At 34.5% G+C, this 21,867-nt stretch overlaps 2 protein-coding genes across 2 annotated transcripts; both read left to right on the top strand.

The window, feature by feature from the left end:
• Window positions 1-3,404: 3,404 nt before the first annotated feature.
• On the top strand, window positions 3,405-6,646 carry LOC115981146. Its single transcript, XM_031103325.1, has 2 exons — window positions 3,405-3,690; window positions 5,989-6,646. Exons 1-2 carry the CDS (start codon window positions 3,483-3,485, stop codon window positions 6,483-6,485), a joined length of 705 nt encoding a protein of 234 aa, XP_030959185.1. The 5' UTR covers window positions 3,405-3,482; the 3' UTR covers window positions 6,486-6,646.
• A 1,181-nt stretch (window positions 6,647-7,827) lies between these two features.
• On the top strand, window positions 7,828-11,465 carry LOC115981154 (elongation factor-like GTPase 1). Its single transcript, XM_031103331.1, has one exon. The coding sequence runs from the start codon at window positions 8,132-8,134 to the stop codon at window positions 11,258-11,260; it is 3,129 nt and encodes a 1,042-aa protein (XP_030959191.1). The 5' UTR covers window positions 7,828-8,131; the 3' UTR covers window positions 11,261-11,465.
• The last annotated feature ends 10,402 nt before the right edge of the window (window positions 11,466-21,867 follow it).

The following is a 21,867-nucleotide window of genomic DNA, read 5'->3' on the forward strand; positions in this document are numbered from 1 at the left end:
CAAATTCTCACTAGAAGTACACAAAATGAGACTTTTTTTTTTTTCATGGTCTGTCCTTATATGACCAAAGCCAAACGAAATAATATTGACAAAATGCATGTTGGTAAGAAAAGAAAAAGGACAAATTTTAGCTATAAATGTTATAATCTTATTCAATATTTTTTCGTTGGAGATGAATTTTGATAAATCTATCATTATATTACGTCTTCTCTTCTTATATCCTTCACACTTGCAAAATACCTAGAAAATTAAAGATTAATAGCTATGTCATCAATAAATTATTTAAATTGCAAGTTTTTGTTATATAAAATTATGCATAAAATATAAGTTTTTATAGATCATATATATGGTATATAATATATATCCAATTGACAAAAAACTTGACATATGTATTAAGAGCGTAACGAACATGCAATTCAACGGTTAGATTTTTAAAATATGTAGTAATATTTATTTTATTGAGTAAAATTGTAACCTTAATCTATAACTAATTTTATAACTAAATTTTGTTCACAAAAAATGATAAGCTATGCACATTTTTCTTTTAATTAATTATTATTACTTAATTAGATATGAATTTCTATCACGTGGTTTTACTAATTTGTCTTAATTATTGTGATTATAATAAATGTTAATAGTCAATAAAGATTTGGCAAATGTTTGTGCGGTGGTCTTCGTTCCAACTTGACATGGAAGTCTTCGTTCCAACTTGGGAATTGTGGTGGTCTAAAATTGACTATCAATTATAGAAAAACATATCATACTTTTTTTTTTCTTCTCTCTCATGAAGTCACATGGTTTAATATGGTTGGATAAGTGATAATAAGATGCAATGCCATCTTTTTCTCAAAAAAAAAAAAAAAAAAAAATGCAATGCCATCAATAAAGGGAATAAACATATTCAAAACAAAAAAAATAGTTATTCCCCATGTTAAATTTCCATACACTATGTCATGCATTTATTTATATTTGGTTATAATCCTCTTTTATTTCAATATACTTTTAATTGAAGGAAATTTCCTTATACATTATGTCATGTATTTTTATTGTTACAATAAGTTTATAACATGTCTTGCCAGTCATAAAAATAAGAGATCCCGGTTTGAACAAGAAAGAAGGGATCTTATTTTTGTTTGACAAAAAGAAATGTTGAAAGATTGGACACCTTCCAATATCCGTTGTATTTTCTTTAGCTATTACTATATATTTTTAATTGATTATAAATAAAAATGGAGAATCTCTCTCTCTTTTTAATTTGTTTTTGGGGGAGAGAGAATCTCTGTTAAGATATGAATTAGTAAACTCAACCAAAAGAAAGTAATTTCTAATGGAACACTTTGTAAACTTATGAGGTCTATATTGTTTAATTTGTTTGTGATATTTACGAGATCTAAGAAGGAACAAAAAACAAAAACAAAAACAAAAACAAAAAAAAAAAAAACAAAAAAAAAAATAAGGGCTCCTTTGCCACGAGTCACATGCATTGTTAGGGTTTTTTTGTTTTTTTGTTTAGAATAACATGCGTTATTAGGTTGTAAAAGCAATCATCCAGCTATCATGAACCGACGTAAAACCTTACGTGTCACTTTTTTCTACGTTAACATACTATATAGTCTAATATGAAAAGGAGAGGCAAGAATAAGATATATATACATTTTGGCTACGATTATTTGTGTACGGGGATATGATTAATTATGAAGTTCAGATTGTTTGGCTCTGAAGAAATTGAATTCCGTGATGGTGGAAACTGGAAATCACATGCGAGAAATCTTATTTATTGGGTTATGATAAGAATTTAAGTGAATGGTCAAGAGTGTCAAATCCTTTATTTTATAGTGATCAACATGACTCCTCATGAGTAGGGCTGTCCATGGGTCGGGCGGGTCGGGTTTGTGCCCAACCCGCAACCGACCCGCTGGAGATCGGGTAGGGAAGTGCCGGACCCGCAACCGACCCGTATTAGGGTCGGGTTTTACAAGTCGGTTTCCCGTCGGGTGAGCGGCGGTTTCGGGTGAGGCCGAAACCCGCCGGAGAGGACGAAAAACGTAGAAAATCGGCGAGATCTCTCCCGATCCGTCCAAGATCCGGTGCGATCTAGCCGGATTTGGCAGAGATCTCGCCAAATCCGATGGCTTTTCCCCCAAATCGTGCTGAGAATCGTCGGATCTGGTGTTTTAGTCGCCGAAATCTGCCAAATCGTGCTGGAAAACTCGCCGGAAAGCTTGAAATCGCAGCTCGTCGTTCTCTCTTCGGGCGGGTCGGGTTGAACGGGTTTTGAAGGAAGGGAACCGAAACCGAATCGCCAGCGTCAGGTTTTGAAGCTCGGGACCCGCGTCCGACCACCGGAGCTGTCGGATCGGGTTGTAGCGGGTCGGGTACGGGCGGGTTGGACAGGTCAGCGGGTGAGATGGACAGCCCTACTCATGAGTAATGAAGAGTTATAAGTAGCTCTTTTGAAGAGTTGTTCTTCTAACCAATGCAACTGTTCTTGTTGGGTTGCATTGTTTCTCAATTTTGACTTTCTACATGGGAATTGTCGTAAACTATTTTGATTGTCACAAACTTTTATTTTTAAGAAACACACACTCACTAGGGAGAAGAAAAAAAATGTTCAAACATAATAACATACCACAAATTCTACTCAAAAGTCATAGTAATTATCACAAACTTGATTACACTATATGTCTGTTTGGAACCCGCTTATTTTGCTGAAACTGAAAACTTTTTGTTGAAAGTACTGTAAATAAAGGTAAAAATTAACTGAAATAGTATAATAAGACTCATAAATAGTACAAAAAAGTACAATGAGACCCATAAATACTAATAAAAATAAGCTAAATAATAAAATAAGTTGGCAAAAATTATTTTTGCCAAACACACACTATAACAAGTGATAAACTATAATCAACATGAAAACATTGATACGAATTAGGCCATAAGCTAACTCTTAGCTAGCTACGATTCCTCATAGACTAACAATGGGCATTAGTATAAGCCATTTATCATCACTTCAAATCACATCCTTCCTAATATACTATACATTTCCAATAGTGTAATTCGGATGTTTTAGCAGTTCAATATCAAATAATTAACATCAATTACCATTCTTACAATATTTTTTCCAACTGTTTTTATAACTGTTGACATAATTTGTAATAATTAAAATAATGTTACTTTCACATAAACTCATAACCACTTTTATTATGCACCAATTAAACAATCCTACAAGTAATTATTAAAAAGATTTGTAAGAAGTATTGTATCCCTAACCAAACTACAACCAGTAACATTCCTTCTCTTTAACCAATTTACATTATCGGTACTAAACAAAAAGAGAGACTATTTTAGTAATTTCCTAGAAAAGCAGGAATAAATATCATGTACATTATAAGACCTATACACTCTGTCGGCAAGACAGTCCCAAACCTCTTTATTTCTCATCACAAGCTCTTACAACCACCAGTTCACAAAACCCAAGAAGAATGGAACAGAGAAGGTACTGTTTAGGCCTTCTATTCTTCATTCTCTCTTGTTTTGTTCTCCTCTCTTTTTCAGGCTCTGTTGTTGTTGAAGCTTACAAGAACTACACAGTGGGTGATTCATTGGGTTGGTATGACACCCTTGAGAAGCCCAATGTCAATTACCAGAAATGGGTTGCTGGCAAGAACTTCAGCTTGGGAGATTTCCTCAGTAAGCACCCAAAGCCATTGCTTTTACAATAGCTAGCTACATGTTAAACAATGCTTATTGTTCTTATCCTTTTTATCTTTGGAGCCTATAAAGGCTTGTGGTTACTCTTACTCATATGTCATATAATTACTGCCTTTTCATTGAGTTTGTTCTTCCAATCATGCCTGAAACTTGGGGAGTTTTAAGTGAATTTACATTAAGTATTAGTATTATTAGTAATCCATTGGATCTATAACTTTTTAGGCCATCAAGTACATGGTCTTAATAATTATCTAAATTGATGATGGACAATTTATTTTCTGGTCCAAAAATACAATCTGTCTAAAATTTTAATAACTACTTATCTAATAAGATTTTAATAATACTGAACTATAAAATATACAATTGTTTGATCTGATTTTCCAAGTTATTATACTGCTTTTGAATATTAGTAACCATTTTAATCAAATTCCCATTTTTTGATTATTTTTTAATTTTTTGTCCTTCCACTCCTAGGCCCTGTAAGCATGTCATAGGTTCTATTTTCCTTGAATTCTTTCATTCAACTGACTTTTCCCTTCTTTTCTTCTTGAGTTGGGAAAAGAAATCTTGATGATCACTTTTTTCTCTTTTTTAGGACGATAAACTTAACCAAACACCAAAAATTTTCACAACAATAAATATAACATATTATTATTATTATTATTATTATTATTATTATTATTATTACTTTTTGAGGAATATAACATATCATTATTATTACATAATAAAAATAACATAATGATAAATCTATACTTTAATCATAAGTTACTTTAGTAAGTTCTTACTCTATCGGAAAGAGAATATATACAATCCTAGATCCGATTGAATATGTACACTCAATCAATTAAATACTGTTTAGTGGGCACATGGTGTTGCTTTTCCCACGTGTGTCATAGAAGTTAGTGGAAAAGCTAAGCCAAAGAAAAGAAGCATTAAAGAAGAAAGAATAAGAAACAGGTGCATGGAATTGAATTCACACGAAACTCAGCTGCACTGCACGTGTTAGGCATAAAACTCAGCTTTCGTAGTACACTAGTACCTCTCTTTCTTGAAAAAAAAAATCAATGATTCAAGAGATATATATTTACTACGTTACTTTTTATTGTTACTAAAATATTGTTAATTTTTTTATTGTTACTAAAATATTGTTAATTGAAACTCTTTTTTTCTTGTTTATAATAGTAAGTGAACGTTTGAGACAAATTATTTTTGTCAACTTATTTTACTATTTAGTTTATTTTTGTTATTATTCATAATTCCACTACATTTTTTCATACTATTCATAGGTCCACTATTTCAACTTATTTTTTTCCTTTACCTATAATATTTTCAACAAAAAATTTTCAATTTCAACAAAATAAGTGGATCCAAATGCACCCTAAATTTATTTCCTAAACTTACAAATTCACGTATATTTATGCACACTGCATTCAAATAACTAAAATCATAATTTCAACTCACATTTTCAAGAAAAATTTTGGTATCACAAATTAGTGCACAATTTTGCCCACAACTCGCCCATGTGGCGAGTTGTGATTGGTGGAAGGGTGACTCACCATCACTCCTCTACTAACCACAATTCGCCACATGGGTGAGTTGTGGGCAAAGTTGTGCACTAATTTGTGGCACCAGAATTTCTCAAATTTGAAATTTCAAATCATAATTTTAGTTGTTACAATGCAATATGCAACAAGAATTAGCCATAATTAAATCCTATCAAATTCCACTTTTAGATGATTATGATTATCAAAGTTGTTAAAAATGCATAAAGAATTATCTTAACATAAAGTTATGCTTCCAGCTTGGTAGATAATGATTAGTTTGTCAGATATTCTTGTCCTCTGCAGCAAGCAATTAAAAAAACATTGCAGTATGGCACATGTTCACGTTACTTTTTTTTTTTTTTTTTTGGATGAACTGCATGTTCACGTTACAAATAATAGCCTGAATTGCATTTTTATCAACTCTTACCTAATTCTATACTTTGTCTCACCAACTATGATGAGAATATTTGCAAATGTCAAGCTATTTTTTTGGAGGTATCCATTTGAATAATACAAAGTTTTTTTGGGGAGGTAATTGATTAAAAGATTAGGTGTATACTCCAAAAAAGAGCAAATTCTATATTGTATATTCATAATGATTCAATTTATATTTAATTATTCACTCCAAAAACTGAATTAAACTTTAAACCTCTAAATGTAAGTTTCCTTGCATCTTGGAATTTCACATTTCATTATGTGCTTAACTCATGTATGTTCATTTATCTTAATGCAGTTTTCAACACTGATACCAATCATTCAATAATCCAAACATATAATCTCACCACCTACAAACTTTGTGACTATGAAGATGCTCAAGATAATGATACCATCCAATGGTCAACCTCAGATCCATCTGCCACAACCCTAAATTCAGTGACAGTGTCAGTTCCACTGGTCAAAGAAGGAATGACATATTTCTTTTCAAGTGATTATGATGGTGAACAATGTAAGAATGGCCAGCACTTCAAAGTTAATGTAACACATGGCCAAGGGTTGCCAAAGAGTTTGGAGAACACTCCTTCAGAAAAATCCCCTGGACCAGTCAGTCCTACTTCTGGTGATGAAGAGTCTGCACCAGATACCATTGTTCCTTCCAATTTCAACAACCCCCATGAGGAAAGTGCTGATAAAGAGGCATCTGGGTCAGCTTCATTATCAATGTATTGGAAGCTAAAAGACAGGACAATGATTGTGATTTTGGTTTTCTTAGGGCTTGTTTGTTTGTTATGATAAGTTTTTTTATTTTTAATTTTCAATGGTCATTCTTTATTTATTTATTTTTCAAAGCTATTGTAAACTTCTTTGTGTGTTTAGCCTTTAGGGATTACATTTGCTACTGAGGTGTGTTTTTCTGTTTGGTTTGCTAATAGAATATTATATTTAATGTTGTATTGTAGAGAAAATAACTTGATAAAATTTGATACCTATATTAGACAGAAATGAGTATAAAAGAAATTTCAACCAATTGGTTGGAGGTTCCCATTATTGAGACATTTACGAATTTCAACCAGTTGGTTGGAGGTTCCCATCATTGAAGTTAAGGTTTTATTGAATCAATTATGTTGGTCTAATGAAGTTAATTATTTTGGTAGATGGAGAATACAAATGACAGGTTGGATCCCAGACGTATTTATTGGAGATTTGTGACCAACTCTACCAAAATTAACTAGTAATCTTGTTTGGATTGGGTTAAAGTAACACTAAATCCATACTACATTCATCACTCAATGATTTTTTCTTAGATGTGTTTTTTAACAAATCTATTTTTGGTTTACATTATTTTCTTGTATGGTACCTTATGTGCATGCAAAATATCAAGATGATTGGGCATTAATAACTATCACATATATGAGATGTCTAGACATTAAGTTTTTCTAACTTTAAAATCATATTAAAAGACAAAACACTCACATGCTTGTAATAGTCTTGTGCTAACCGCTAATTATCATGGAACTGATATAAGAGATCTTCTCACACTTAAAAGTATAATTTACCATTTTGTATCAATAGTTTGTTTAAAATTCGCTTATTTTACTGAAATTGAAAACCTTTTGCTGAAAATACTATAAATAAATGTAAAAGTTAGCTAAAATAGTACAATGGGATCCATGAATAGTATCAAAAAGTACAGCAAAGTTATGAATAATAGCAAAAATAAACTGAATAGTAAAATAAATTGGCAAAAAATAAGCTATCTAAACACATCCTGATTTGCACAAAAAAAGAGTTACGCTTAGGTCCAGTGCACTAATATACTAGACCCAATATGATTTTGACACATATCCAAAATTGGACACGATTGAATTGAGTCAGGATCGGGACATGTTTCCCAAAAAAAAAAAAAAAAAAAACTTTTAATAACCCAATCCGCAACACTTGGACTAAAAATCTAAACTTAAAAGCCCGAAATTCGGTCCATTTACTTGATCCAATCCACGCATCGATGCCACAAAAACAATCTGGGCTTCTCTAAATGGTAAATAGTAGGGTTTTAACCTTTTGCTCTCTATTTGGTAATTGGCGGTGAGTTTAGAGTGGGGGCAAAAAGGACTTTTCAGGCGCAAAAAGCCCTTTTCGTGCATTTTGTGTGGTTAGGTACCGTTCTGGCAAACTTCAAAAGAAAGCTTCTTCTTTCTGAAACGATAATCGGGTTTTATTTGAGCTAACGAAAATACCCCTAACATCCTGATACAATTACACACATGCCCCTTTATAAACCCTAACCCTCTGTAGCGACCCAACTCAACCCAAACCCGGTTTACCATCTCTGCAAAGCTTCGCCGGAGCAACCCAGTTCCTCTATCCTCTTCACTTCGCCGCCGGTGAGTCTGTCTCTCTCTTTCTCTTTACTTCAATTTTTTCAAGCAAATAAAAAAATGAGCGATTCCGATTCTAATTCTAATTCCAATTCCGATACCGAAACTCGAAAAATCCGAAACATATGCATACTGGCACACGTGGATCACGGCAAGACGACGCTCGCCGACCACTTGATCGCCGCCTCGGGCGGCGGAGTGCTCAACCCTAAACTCGCCGGCCGCCTTCGTTTCATGGACTATTTGGACGAGGAACAGAGGCGCGCCATCACGATGAAGAGCTCTTCCATAGCTCTTCGATACAAGCACCACTCGATTAACCTCATAGACTCGCCCGGACACATGGACTTCTGCAGCGAAGTTTCCACCGCCGCTCGATTGAGCGACGGCGCTTTGATATTGGTGGACGCCGTGGAGGGCGTGCACATTCAAACCCACGCTGTTTTGAGACAGTGCTGGATTGAGAAGCTTTCGCCGTGTTTGGTTCTCAATAAGATCGATAGGTTGATTTGTGAATTGAGGTTGAGTCCATTAGAGGCGTATACTCGGTTGTTGAGGATTGTTCATGAGGTTAATGGGATTGTTAGTGGGTATAAGTCTGAGAAGTATCTGAGTGATGTCGATTCAGTGCTTGCAGGGTCGTTGGGAGAGGCGGGTAGTGGTGGTGGGGACGAGAGTTTTGAGTTTGTAGAGGATGATGAGGAGGACACATTTCAACCCCAGAAAGGGAATGTGGTTTTTGTGTGTGCATTAGATGGGTGGGGTTTTGGGGTTCATGAGTTTGCTGAATTTTATGCTTCGAAGCTTGGGGCCAGTGCTGCTGTATTGGAGAAGGCATTGTGGGGTCCTAGGTATTTTAATCCCAAGACAAAGATGATTACGGGGAAGAAAGGGGTTGGTGGAGGAAGTAAGGCTCGGCCTATGTTTGTTCAATTTGTACTTGAGCCGCTTTGGCAGGTTTACCAAGTGGCTTTGGATGGGGAGGGGGATAAAGGGGTACTTGAGAAAGTGATCAAGTCGTTTAATCTGTCTGTGCCCGCTCGCGAGTTACAGAATAAGGACCCGAAAGTTGTGCTTCAATCTGTTATGAGCCGTTGGCTTCCTTTATCGGAGGCAATACTGTCGATGGTGGTTAAGTGTATGCCGGACCCTATTGCAGCACAATCGTTTCGTGTCTCACGTTTGCTTCCAAAGAGAGAGATTCTGAACAATGGGGTTGATTCCAATGTTCTTGCAGAGGCAGAACTTGTTAGAAAATCAGTTGAGGCTTGTGATACAAGGCCTGAAGCACCGTGTGTTGCTTTTGTTTCCAAGATGTTTGCCGTGCCAATGAAAATGCTTCCACAGAGGGGTTTACATGGAGAGTTTATAAACAATTCAGCTGAAAGTGGAGAGGGTGAGTCAGATGAGTGTTTCCTTGCATTTGCTAGGATTTTTAGTGGGGTTCTTTGTTCAGGACAGAGGGTTTTTGTGCTTTCAGCTTTATATGATCCGCTAAAAGGGGAATCAATGCAGAAACATGTGCAGGTGGCTGAGTTGCAATCCTTGTATCTAATGATGGGTCAAGGCTTAAACTTGGTGGCTTCTGCAAAGGCAGGAAATGTTGTGGCAATTCGAGGCCTTGGTCAGCACATATTGAAAAGTGCAACTCTTTCATCCACAAGGAATTGCTGGCCTTTCTCGAGTATGGTATTTCAGGTTGCCCCAACTCTTAGAGTAGCAATTGAGCCATCTGATCCAGCAGATATGGGTGCTCTTTTGAAAGGCTTAAAGCTTCTAAATCGGGCAGACCCATTTGTGGAGGTCAGTGTTTCTGCAAGGGGTGAAAATGTCCTCGCAGCTGCAGGAGAAGTTCATCTAGAAAGATGCAAGAAGGATTTGACAGAGAGATTTGCCAAGGTAAAGTTGGAATTCTCTCCGCCCCTTGTGTCCTTTAGAGAGACCATTGAGGGAGAGGTATCCTATATGCTAGAGAACTTAAAGTCATTAACTGGGGGTTTGGATTATATTGAAAAGACAACACCTAATGGGAGATGTGTAGTTCGGGTACAAGTCATGAAGCTTCCGCCTACTCTAACCAAGATGCTTGATGATAGTTCTGATTTACTTGGAGATATTATTGGAGTTAAGTCTGGGCAAACCAATAAAGGTTTGGACACCCAAAGATCAAGCATTTTAGAAGATGAGAATCCTATTGAAGCACTTAAGAAACGGATAATGGATGCTGTGGAGAAAGATATTTTGTTAATGACTGAGACTGACAAAGACCGGGCTGAGAAATGTAGAGCGAAGTGGCTAAAGCTTCTTAAAAAGATCTGGGCACTTGGGCCTAGGCAGATTGGTCCAAATATCCTATTCACCCCGGATTTCAAAAGAAAGGGTGTTGACTCCTTTGTTCTTATTCGTGGTTCCTCTCATGTATCTCAGAGATTAGGTTTTGTGGATGATTCTATTGATGGTGACAAAGCTGCTGAGACATCTTCAGAAGTAACTCAAGCATTATCCATGGAAGCCGAGCATCTTGAAAGTAGTGTTGTAACTGGGTTTCAACTTGCTACTGCAGCTGGACCCTTATGTGATGAACCTATGTGGGGTTTGGCATTTGTTGTTGAGGCTTATATTTCTCCATTTATTGGGCAGGCTAATGAGTCTGAAACTTCCCACCAACAACAAGCTGAGCAGTATGGCATCTTCACAGGACAGGTTATCACAGCTGTCAAAGATGCTTGTAGGGCGATTGTGCTTCAGAAGAAGTCGAGACTTGTGGAAGCCATGTACTTCTGTGAGCTGAACACCCCTCCTGAATATTTGGGTCCCATGTATGCTGTCCTTGGTAGAAGGCGCGCCCGAGTGAGCAAGGAAATAATGCAGGAAGGTTCCCCATTGTTCACCGTGCATGCATATGTGCCGGTTTCTGAAAGTATTGGTTTTGCAGATGAGCTTAGAAGGTGGACTTCTGGAGCTGCTAGTGTTCTTCTTGTACTAAGCCACTGGGAAGAACTTCCTCAAGATCCTTTCTTTGTACCCAAAACAGAGGAGGAAATTGAAGAGTTTGGAGACGGTTCTAGTGTGCCTCCAAATACAGCTAGGAAACTCATCGATAGTGTAAGACGACGGAAAGGCCTTCCTGTGGAGGAAAAAGTAGTCCAGCATGCAACAAAGCAGAGGACCTTAGCTCGTAAAGTATAGACGTTTTTTATTTTGTTGTGCCATTAGCTATTACGAAAGGCAATAGATTTCATCATTGATTATGAAAAGAAAGTTTAAACTCTTTTTTTTGTAACTAGCAATGAAGAGATATTTAAGGTAATATCTTACTATTGATTATGGGAAAAAAGTTCATTCTGTATAACCAAGATCAACTTTCACTTCAGCATGATTCTTTTTAAAGTTATTTTCAGCAGGAGTTTAACCTATTTATTTTCTGTTTTTGTGTGAAATGCAACTCATTTCATGATATTACTTGTTTCAAGAATAATTTTCTGGCTTTAGGGCATACTTTGGAGAGTATTGCTGCTATTGTTTTGAGTAGAATCCTTGCATCTGTGTACAATCGTACAATTGTCTTTGTGGCTCCTTGCATATAGTTTTTTCTAATGATGCATGGAATATGCTTTAGAAAGTGGTGTTCCCTTGTATCGTTTAGCATATTTGAGAGGATACAATTTGACAACTGTCTCATGTAAAATGTGATACCTAATTGCTATATGCTATAAGTCCAATCTACATTAAATTGTTTGAGTTCACTCATTTGGTTCACAAAGCTGGTGTCCAGAAACGGCTCAAGTTTGTGTGTTCTTCTATAAATAATCAGTCTTTGTTGGAAGTTGTAGGAGAAATGTGGATTACTAAGATAATCTGGTAAGATTACATGTGTGTTTGCACACCTCCATCATAGTAACATAGCTTGTAAGCTGGTAAGCATTAGGTTTGTAAAGCTAAAGTTTCTGGGAAACATTAGAGTACTTTGTTTTGTTAGTGAGAGAAGGAAAATCCCTTGTAATTAAGTTTTGTTTTTTCCTTGCTATTCTGTTGTATTCTTCCTGTGTATGAGAATTTTATTTTTAATGAAATTTGGCATTACTTATAAAAGAAATGGAGTGACAGAAGGAAACTGATAGCGTTGATTTTACTAAAGAATCACTTTTCATTTGGGTTTTGATCTCCAGCTTCCAACTTTGATCAAGGATCTTGGAGTTTGCTTTTCTGGCTGTTTGATAATTCTTCAAAGATAGTGACTGATTTTACGTTTGTCATTCTTTCTTGGAAGTCATTAGTAGAATAAACAGTTAAAAAATAAAAATAGCCAAAAAGATAAATGATCAGTTACATCAGTTGCTAGCCATTTACAATTTTACACAAGTTTACATAAATTGCACACTTGAATGAATGAGGATGGTCTTAAATGTGGATTTACTGAATTGGTTCTTCATTCATGTGTTCAAATATAGTTTTATAAAATCTGATTAAGGGTGGTTAAAGTCTCAGGCATGTGTAAGGTTCAAGTTTTAATAGCAGCCACTTAGTGGAACATTAAGAGCTATTATTTGGTGCAATGGTAATTGTTTAAGGATTTAATGTTGTTATTTATTTGTTCTGACTGTCTGATCATATTAGGTGTTGAAATCTTACTATACGTAGTTTGTTTTAATAGGTTTTACAATACTAATTAAACATGCTTGCCACAGATTTCTTTGATTATCAATTAGGGATGTAATATACAATTATAACCTTAGGGGTATTTGCAGGAAAAAATTCAGTATGAATTGAAAGACATCATTCACTTAGATTGTTGCACAAGGGTCACTGAATTTACTATGATAGATTAACTGTTTAAGGTTTTTGTTTTGGACTCACACATGTAATATATTATAATAGCTTATATCTGCGATGTCCCCAGCCTAGCCAATTAAAGTCAGAAACGCAATGGTGATATTCAGTACAGTTTATGCTCCAATCAACATTCAATTGTTTGAGGTCACTTGTTTGGAAGTTATTGTAGGAGACGTGCAGATTACTAAAATAATCTGGTAAGATTACACGTGTTTGCACACCTCCATGCACTGGTAAGCATTATTGCACACCTCCATGCACTGGTAAGCATTAAGTTTGTAAAGCTAATGTTTCTGGGAAACATTAGAATGCTTGGAGTTGCTTCTTTGGCTGTTTGATCATTCTTAACAGATAGTGACTGATTTTGACATTTTATTATTCTTTGATGGAGTCATTAGTAGGATAAACAGTTAAAATAAAAATAGCCAAAAAGATAAATCAGTTACATCAGTTGCTACTTGCTAGCCATTTACATAACTTTATCTCCTTGTATAGTGCGTTCTAAAAGCACTTGAGTTCCTCACAAATATTTGAGGTTCGATCCTTGACCAACATATGGGACTTGAGAGTAATTTACAGGCTGACCTAGTGACTCCCTTTTTCATTTGAAGTAATCTCTAGTGACTTGGTTTATTTTTGAATTCCCAAATAATGGAACTAAATTAGTTAGTATATCAAGGGTACTCTTGAAAATTGAATTAATATATTTGCTATTCTAGTCCTATGGTGAAGGCAGTGGCATAAATTGTACAATTGAATGGATGAGGATGATCTAGAATTAATGTTGATTTACTGAATTGTTTCTTCATTCATGTGTTCAATATAGTTTTATAAAATCTGATTAAGGACTATTAATCTATATTTACCCCCTATTGTATTTTTATGCTGAACTATTGTGCCTATGGCCCTTGTTTCATGTTTCCTTAGCCCAACTTGTGGTTGATAATTTTCATCCCTTAATTATTTCCTCAGATTTAATTGATTGTTGACTACAGGTGACAAAGCACAGTTTTATTGTACCATGGTTAGCAGTTGGGTTCAGCTTCTCTTTCCAAAACCTTGGAAAGAACTCAGGTTGTGGTATGGCAAGCACAAGGAAAAGGGCATTAAGCCATATCTTGAGTTGATGGAAATCGGATTTATCACTCATATTTTCTTGATTTTTATCTTTCTTGGTAATATTATTGGTATTGACATACCGATAAAAAAAAATGGTATTGGCATGATCTGGATTAAATTTTAAAATTCTTCTGCAGGTGACAACAGGATGGTACTAGATGGGGGAGAGGTTATGGACTCTTTGGTTCATTAAATTTATTCATTCTTCTTGTTATTTTAATATCTAAACCAATTTTTGATGTGATAGAGCACTCGGTGTCTCTTACCAGGATGCTGGTGTTAACTATGGAAAAAAAAAAAGACTGGGCTGGAAATGCAACCATACCTCCTGTAAGAGTTGTAATGAGCAATGCTGAGCATGGGCCTACTGATGCTGTTTTTTATGGTGTGCAGAATCAGAAGACTATTATTTTGGTATTTTCAAGTTACAAGTTGATGACTTATTACGATTCTCATGCAGAGCTGATCGATGAGATTTAGTGAAGGCCTATGTAATCAACAAGTGTTTGGAGTATAGGTATAATTCTTAGATGGTGTCATGGTGACATACTTCTTAAGTCCATTGATCCCACCTTTGAATTCTATATTGGGAAGAGCTTGGAGCTTATCCATGTCAGAAGCTCATCTTCTGCCCAGAATTTCAGGGTTGATGATTTTATGTCATTGGAATAAAAGGATGTGAGGATTGAGAGGGTTGGCAAGACAAACCCTGGCATGAATATTGATACCATTAATGTTAATCAATGTTCTTTGGGGAATGGAAAGCAGATGGTTTTTTGGGTCAGTAAAATGGGTTTGGATTTTGATTCAGAAGCAGCTTCGAGAGTTGGGTATGTGGACCATGGACAGGGACTCTGTACATGGTTGTCACAATGGCTATTCAATTTGTAATCTTTGTACGTCTCCAAACCAAAAAAAGAAGTAGTAATATTTGTATATAATTATATATATTTTTTGAGAAACAGAAAGACATGATATTAATCAGGTGCAGATAAATAAGCCAAAACAAGAGGAACAATATCTGGTAAAATAGCCTCCATCTAGACTAAAAGTCGAGTAATATTTATATCTAAATGTAAAATTTTGCTCATATATCTTAACCGTCAACACATATAAAAAAAAATGTCAAATGTGAACAAAATCAAGTTTGTCAATTTATTTTCTACAAGAGCGCTCTACAATTGTCTCATGACTTTTGCTTTAATTTGTCAAATTAGTTTTAAAGGTAAACATTTTTGTCTATGTTAGTTCCTTAATTTGTCAAAGGTAGTCAATCTTATTTCCCATCCAAGAGGGACGGAACTAAAACCTATGGCCTATTTGGATGGAGGGGGGAAAGAGAGAAAGTAAAAGGGAGTAAAGTAGAGTTAGTTAAAAATAAGTTACTTTTGTGCTAAATCTACTTTACTCTACTCTACTCTCCCTCTCTCTCTCTCTCTCTCAATCCAAACAGACCATTAGTATTTGTATGGTCCTACGCCCTACATAATAAGGTTTAAGTGAACCACGATCGTCTTCGGTGTTAAGCAATAAAAATAAAATATGATTATAAACAGTAGAATTTTTTCTTATTACCTTGACCACATAACTTTTATCCAAACGGTTGAGCCACAATCATCTACGATGCTAAGCACGTCGGCGCACGACTGATCTACAGATTCTACACCATCAAAGTCAAAATTGATCAAACATTGATAGCAAGATGAACATGCAGTGGAGGGAAGTCCCACAGGGGCGACCTGAGAACACATCTAACACACAAGAACACAAGCACAATGAGTGTCCATATGAATACCCACACGTGATCTCAGTTTGCCCCCGTAGGACTCCTTCACCTTTGTTGGATTTCTTACATTTTTTTCATTTGATTTTGGTGATGTCAATGGATATAATCCCATTGTTATATATATAGCCTAGCAAACTTTAAAATTCCAGTACTTTGCTACAATGTACTACACCTCAGTACTTGCAAATAGATTTTGATAGTATTTAACAGCTCATACAACTTTGTACTCCCTTTTATGCAAACTCCATTGTACTGTTAAAAATGTTGAAGTTGTATTACACAAAATGCAAGCAGTACATTTAGATCCAATGATTATAACTCCAATTCTTTGTAGTATCATATGGAAGTACATTTGCAAGCAGTACATTTGGAAGTACAATTGTTGTGTACTATATTGGTAACGTTCACAATTTCTGAATATGTTTAAGAAAATGTGTCCAGATTGCTGGGATGATGACCAATCGTTGAATCTTCTTCTTTTTTTTTTCTTTTTCTTTTTTTTCTTTTTTTGTTGGAGAACCAAAGGTTGAATCGATTACTCTTTTTTTCTTTCTTTTTTTTTTGAGAAAAAAAAAAAAAAAAAAACTGCTATTAAAATTCTTCTAGAACATTTCAACAACTACTTTTAATTTCTCAAAAAAAAAAAAAAAAAAAAAAAAAAAACCCTTTAAATTTCTTCTAGGACATTTATCATTAAATGTGGTAATCGGTCAACCATTCTTGCTTGACTTGGAAATATAAGGGCACTAATATACTGAATGAAAATTAGTAGATTACTGTAGGAATAGTAATAAAATTTATTACTGATAATGAAAAAAACATTGTATGTATGTATACCTATTACTATTCATATGTTTGGTAAAATTAGAATAATTAATTGTTATATGCATATAAAAAGTTTGCATTTATTAGAAATATATTAATTGTAAAAATTATTACAACCATCAAGGAATAATTATTATAGTCATTTTTAAGAGAAATAACTATTTCTGAATTTTAAGAATAGCAATCACTAAGAAATAACTCTTTTCTATAATAAAAATGTAGCCAAGAGTCTGTTTGGATACCACTTATTTTACTGAAACTGAAAATTTATTACTGAAAGTATTGTAGATAAAGGTAAAAGTTAGTTAAAATAGTACAGTGTGATCCATAAATAATAGCAAAAATAAGTTAGATAGTAAAATAATTTTAATTTTTCATTTCAATCCAAACGCATGCCAAATAACCAAATAGTTATTTCTTATGAATAACCATTCTATTACAAAATCTATTACATTATGTCAAATATATCCTAAATGCATCAACTCTTAAATTTTTATGTGCAAATTATGATGTATTTCTAAAAGCTTATTTCAAATTAAATATATGTGCATTTTACCTGAACATTTTGATATACAGTGTATTTTTTATTATTATTTATTTTTAGAATCTATGTACAGTGTACTTACAAAAGTGTTCATGACTAATTTTGTTTTGTCATATTTTCAATGGACCTCCAAACCCAAAAAGTTTAAAAGGACGAGATTACACTACATGGCTCACTAAGGCCACAAATGCTTAAGTACTCATTGGGCCCTTAGAGAATTTGATCATTCAAGCAAACAAAAGGCCGTCTTCATGTGGTCAAAAGCCCACTGTTCTTAAACTCTAGTAATGGGCCGAGTAGTGGTCCAGCAGGTAGGTAGGGAGGACAAATTAATGCTTCACGGACCTAATGTAATGTATACTTCACAGTTCCACAATGTCAACATTTTTCAAACTCAGGTATCCCCAATTGTCAAAAATGCCCACACTTTACACATGATGTAAAAAAATGTGGATATTGTTGAATGTAAAACACTCAAAAGCCCTTTTAAGAAGGGACAGAAATGATTAATGTGACACTCATAAATCTTGACACTTGTATGTTTTCTCTCTCTTTAGCATGATTTGTTATTGTTTTATCATGCTTTGATACCAACATGTTTTTTTTTAAAGTGTCAAACAATAAATTAACCATCACCATAAAACACAATATTTAACGTAGTTCAGCAAACTTGATACCTATCAATGACACACACAAAAAAAAAAAAAAAAACGCTTTTAATATATATTAATTCGGGTTGAACTGTTGATTTATGTAATTGGTGAATTACAACCACAATTCACAAATTTTTCAAAACTCACAAATATAAAATTAATCCAAATCTTCAATACATCCAAAGGAGGCTTAACCATTTCCCTTTCCAAAACAATTTTGAAGAAGCCTGCATGAAAGGCACAAGAAACAGCAATGAGAGCAGCTATACATGCATGATTAATTTCCACAAGATTACATGATTCCGACCTATACTTTTCAATGTACAACTGCTATATGATTGATTAGATTCATAAAAAAAAATTACTTAATGAAATTCGGTTAATAATTCAGATTTCAGAGTATATATTATAACAATTACCAATTGAATCCTTATAAAAGAAATACCAATTGAATCCAAATAATAATAATAATAATTACATATTATTATATAGTAATTATACTAGGAATATATACTAACCTAATTAACCTAATTTATATCAAAATTAACCTAATTTTAGAATAAGATTATTAGACTAATAATTAGATTCATAAAAAAAAATTTTAATGAAATTCAGATAATGATTCAAATGTTAGAGTATATATTATAAAAATTACCAATTGAATCCTTATAAAAAAAAATAATTACATTAATTAGGAAAAAAATTGTTGCAATAATTTAAAATGAAGGAATCGTAGTAATAAATTGATATCAATTATTTTTGTAATTTATTGCAACGAAAATTTCAAATTAATAGCTTATTGCAACGAAGTTATCGTTGCAATAATTTGATATTAATTCATTTATAATTTATTGCGATGACAAACACGAAACTGCAATGAATATATTGTTGCAATAACTTGGTATCAGTTATTTCATAATCTATTGTAATGACAAAATAAAGTAATTATCTATAACAATAAATATCTCATTGCAATAATTTAATCTAACTTATTTTGGTCAATTATTTGCAATCTATTGTAATAAGTTTTGTGAAGTAATAGCCTACACCTACAAGATATTTGAAATAATAAATTGTTTATTGCAACAATACATATATATATATATATGAATGTATACTAGGAATAATTACATATTATTATATAGTAATTATACTAGGACTATATACAAACCTAATTAACCTAATTTATATTAAAATTAACCTAATTTTAGACTAATAATTAGATTCATAAAAAAAAATTACTTAATGAAATTTGGATAATAATTCAGATTTCAGAGTATATATTATAAAAATTATCAATTGAATCCGTATAATAATAAAATAATAATAAAATATTAATATATAGTAATTATACTGTATACTAATTACATATTATATTCTTTTATAATTACATATTATTATATAGAAATTATACTAGGAATATATACTAACCTAATTTATATCGAAATTAACCTAATTTTAGAATAAGATTATTAGACTAATAATTAGATTCATAAAAAAACAAAAAAACAAAAATTACTTAATGAAATTCAGATTTTAGAGCATATATCACAAAAATTACCAATTGAATCCTTATAAATAATGATAATGATAATTGTGGGGCCCAATAATTTGTGGCCCTGGCCCATTTATTCATTGCGGCCCAAGACCCGAGTCGAGGAAAGTTATAGCTCAGGCTCGGTAATACAAGTACAAAATAGTCTTGGGACACAGCCGAGGACGATTCAGTCCTCGGCATGTCCGAGGTCTCACTGAAAGGAAGGGCAAAAACGGTATATGAGCAGCTTGGAAAAAATCTAAAATATCTAGGTCAATAGAGAAGGATATGCTGGAAAGTATAACGACCAGGGAAAGCTGCCCTTACTGCCATTCAATACTCTGCACCTGGCAGAGCCATACTCTCCAGCTTTTACAACCACCCTCAATCACTCTGGATATGGGCTGATGGGACAAATATCAGTCTTGGAAAAGTCGATCCTACACGTGGACGAAGGATAAGGAACACATGCTAGTATAAAAGGAAAAGTAAGCAATCCAGAGCAGGGGCTGGGAAAAATGGCCAAAAACCAGAGCCTCCTAACCCGCCTCTAGGAGAAAAACTCCTAGGGCGAACACGATTTTAATTACGTATGCCCACCACGAAAAATCCACTATCTTGTGACCAAGGCCTAGCCTTTCAAACCCACGCTCTATAAATGATATTGTTTGGACCTTTTTACGTGCGAACTCAACACTATTACGGGTCGTTACGAATCGTGTCCTCCCAATTGGCGCCGTCTGTGGGGAAGGCTTGTGTGTTGGCATAGGCGGTAGGTCGAGACAGTTCCCTTGTCATTTCTAACAGCCGGTTGTAGTGTTCTAGCGTAAAATTCCACTAGGAGCTATGTTTCTTTACTAAGAGCTACGCTTCGTAGCGTTAGCCGCACGGATGGTTCTAGGGACTTGGCCGAGGAACTAATTCCCCTAAAACCAAGGTCACATGCCATAGTTGAGGGGTTAATTCCCCCAACTACTTATAAATATCAAGTTTTGGACAGAATCAAGGTATTGTATGGTCCTCGGACTCAAACCTATGGGAAAACCAACTACTTAGAAGAAAAACTGAGTTTTGGACAGAACCAAGGTATTGCATGGTCCTCGGACTCAAACCTATGGAAAGGTCAGCTACTTAATAAAAATTCTAAGTTGCTCAATCCTCAGATCAAATACCAGAAGAGGTTAAAACTATGAAAGTTATTAAGAAGATGGTGAAACACCTTATTACTCAGCAACCTGTAGGGGCTGTTCATTTTTGGGTTATATGTCTTCGGATGATTACCTCCTACACCGCACCGAGCATTCAGCTGTCGTCTCAGTTATTTTGGGGTAAGTGTTGCTTTCTCAGGTCGGCATTATTGTGCCAAACAACTCTATTAAGTTCATAATAATATATTTTCCTTAGCAAGAGTTTCGACCTTAAGTGTCATTTGTTCAAGTTGGCATTATTGTGCCGAATAGCACTCGTAAGTTCATGATAACGCCTTTTTTCTTGATAAGGGATTTCGTCCCTAAGTGTTGCTTTCTCAGGTCAGCGTTATTGTGCCAGACAGCCCTAATAAGCTCATCATAATATCTTTTTCTTTTTTTCTTAATAAGGATTTTAGCCCTAAATATCATTTGTTCGATTCGGTATTATTAAGTCGGATAGTTTCAATAAGCATAGAGCAAGATCTTTTTATTAACTGGGATTTTGGCCCTAAGTTTCGTTCAAAGTATAGAAATAAAAAAGAAGTCGCAAAGTAGCGCATCTATTCATGACATATCCATTCCAAAAAGAAGAGATAGAACATACGAAATAAAGCAATGATGATTTTTATTAATATAAAGGGGTATTACAGTGTACAAAGAAGGGCTTAAACAAGCCTATATAGAAAACAAGTTACTAAAACAGTAAAAAAAAAAAAACAAACAAACGAACAGCTAGAAATCTTTTTAAGCTCTGCTTCCAAGTCTTTCCAAACTCTGCTCCATTAGCATCCATATTGAGAGGAGGACCTTCCTCAGTGGGAGAGGAGAAGAAGAGGAAGAAGGAAAAGCACTAGGATGGATCTGGTGGTGGAAAGAAGAAGAAAGAGAGGCAAAAGGAGGCACCAGTGAAGGAAGAGAGGAAGAAGTAGGGATATTTTGTCCCTGCGTCAGTCCTGACTCCTAACATGCTGGTGCCATGTTAGCTATGCTCATAAGAGAGCAACTGGTACTGATAATGGGTGACCCCAGCTCAGTTGCGCCAAAAGTTTGACGCGACGAGCCCCTGTTTCGGATTTTGGCTGAAAGGAGGGTAAGAAGGATCTTGAGTCTCTGCCATCCCTGCCCTGATCGAGCCATTTTGAGCTTCATAAGAACATGGTATTTCTGGGAAGGGTATGGTTCCTTCATTACTTACTTCTGTCTCGAACGTATCACAAGTTAAGATGTAACTAGTGGATAAAGTAAACTCTAGAGGAGGCTAAGGGTTTCAGATTTCAGAAGGATTAAAAGGGTCTCTGCACAAAAGAAA

The sequence above is a fragment of the Quercus lobata genome, chromosome 1 (assembly GCF_001633185.2).
Source record: "Quercus lobata isolate SW786 chromosome 1, ValleyOak3.0 Primary Assembly, whole genome shotgun sequence".
NCBI lineage: Eukaryota > Viridiplantae > Streptophyta > Magnoliopsida > Fagales > Fagaceae > Quercus > Quercus lobata.

Coding starts and splice junctions, on each gene's coding strand:
- LOC115981154 (XM_031103331.1), top strand. CDS start 8,132: ATGAGCGATTCCGATTCTAATTCTAATTCCAATTCCGATACCGAAACT.
- LOC115981146 (XM_031103325.1), top strand. CDS start 3,483: ATGGAACAGAGAAGGTACTGTTTAGGCCTTCTATTCTTCATTCTCTCT. Junction 3,691..5,988: donor CAGCTTGGGAGATTTCCTCA/GTAAGCACCCAA, acceptor ATCTTAATGCAG/TTTTCAACACTGATACCAAT.